This window comes from Bison bison, unplaced genomic scaffold (genome assembly GCF_000754665.1).
Source record: "Bison bison bison isolate TAMUID 2011002044 unplaced genomic scaffold, Bison_UMD1.0 scf7180017864373, whole genome shotgun sequence".
Taxonomy (NCBI): domain Eukaryota; kingdom Metazoa; phylum Chordata; class Mammalia; order Artiodactyla; family Bovidae; genus Bison; species Bison bison.
In genome coordinates, this window is record NW_011494945.1 from 4,318,130 (window position 1) to 4,319,934 (window position 1,805).

At 45.9% G+C, this 1,805-nt stretch overlaps 1 protein-coding gene across 1 annotated transcript in view; it reads left to right on the forward strand.

Moving 5' to 3' along the window:
- Window positions 1–1,805, forward strand: part of TRAF3IP2 (TRAF3 interacting protein 2) — a 46,055-nt gene that overhangs the window by 12,065 nt on the left and 32,185 nt on the right. The window contains exon 2 of the mRNA XM_010856596.1: window positions 1,605–1,805. Within this exon, the coding sequence (XP_010854898.1) occupies window positions 1,613–1,805 (193 nt within the window). The 5' untranslated portion in view covers window positions 1,605–1,612. The remainder of the gene's footprint in view (window positions 1–1,604) is intronic.

Genomic DNA, 1,805 nt, shown 5'->3' on the forward strand with positions numbered 1-1,805 from the left:
AGGAAGAAAAATGTGGGAAACCACTGATCCCACTTCTGCTTCTGCGGGGCAGCATTTTAAAATGCATGTGCCTTCCCTAGTGGTTCAGGGGCTAAGACTCCAGGCTCCCCGTGCAGGGGGCCCAGGTTCAAACCTTGGTCCTCGTCAAGGAACTAGACCCCACATGCCGCAGCTAGGACCTAGTGGCAACCAAATAAATAAAAATATTTTCTAAAGTATGTTGCTTAAAATGCATGCTGTCATGGTGCCACTGGGTTGGGTACTAGGCTCAAGAGAAGGGGAATTCCTATTTTTCCAACTTGTCTTAGAGCAGTAACTGATGGGCATCGTGCCTTGGGGCAGTAAGCCCTCAGTGAGTGAGTGTGGTTGAAATTCTACAGGGATGAAAGAGGAATTTAAAGATCCAACCACCAGCACCACTCCTTTTCTCTGTATGGCATTTGAGGCATGTTACGTACGAGGCCTTCACAGAACAGACCGCTGGGGTCTTTTCTCGTGACTCCTTCACTCCCACTGTCCCTGCTCTGGCTCCCCATCCTCACTTCAGAGACATCTTTTCCCCTGACCTGCCTCCTTGCTTCCCCTGGAGCCTAAGTATTCTGGGGCATCGTTTCAACCAATCTGATGATAAGGGGAGGCCAATTTTCCTTCCCATTCTGTCATGTTGGTTAAGAGTTCTATTTCTATGGGTAAAACAGTATTCCCTGGACTGTGGGCTGACTGCTGTGGGCTAAAGGCTAGTTTATTGAGCCTTGTCCATGGAGCTGCTACATCACAGGCCAGATGGTCGTGCAGGCATCATGCAAGAGGGAATTAAGTCCTCCAAATAACCTATAGCTGTAACTGGAAAATGTCACTATGACCTTTTTTCCAGTGCTTTTTAAACTCGGGCTTTAAAATTCTTTTTTTCTTTCTTTCTTTTTAAATTAGGCAATAGGTCACATGGAGCAATAGTTTAAAAGCTCAGAAGGTGAAAATTCTCCCTCATCCTCCTCTCCCTCAGCTTAGCCCCATTCTCAAAGGCAACCAATGCACTAATGTCTTATGTGTCCTCCATACACATTTTATACGTGTGCAAGCAGATATGCACGCACACACACACATACTCACACATTCCCCTCTCCTAATTTTTTCCCACAAAATAGCAGCACCATTTACACATTGGTCTGCACCTTGCTTTTTTTTTTCTTATCACTTAACAGTATATTTTGGAGGTCATTCCACATCTGTTACTGATATTTCTTTCATCATGGATTCCAGACACACATGAAGCAATCCATGTACTGATCGTTTCTCTTTCCTCGGAAATTGGCCATTGGTTTTCATCTGTGTCTTCCCCTTGCTGGTGTATGACTTCTACCGCACGATGGTCCAGTCACATTCTTTGAATAGCCTTCCAGAAAAAATGATCTTCATAAGTCTTAGTGCCTTTCCCTGGAGGATAAGCAAATGATTTTACGTGACTGGGGGCTCTGCCAGCACGCTGGTGTCATTCTACTGTTAATTTAAACCACATCTTGAATGGGGTCCCTTAAGGTCATGAAGTGGGGACTTCAAGAACTGACCTGACTCCTGAGGTTGTGGCATGTTTTCTCTTGTTCCAGACACTAGAATGAACCGAAGCATTCCTGTGGAGGTGGATGAATCGGAACCATACCCAAGTCAGTTGCTGAAACCCCTCTCAGAATATTCCCTGGCAGAGGAGTCAGAACTGGCTGCTCCAGATGCAAGGAACATGGTGCCTAACAACTTGTCTGCATCCCCAACTGCTCAGTCTTCCTCCAGAGACTTTCCTCAGGCTCACC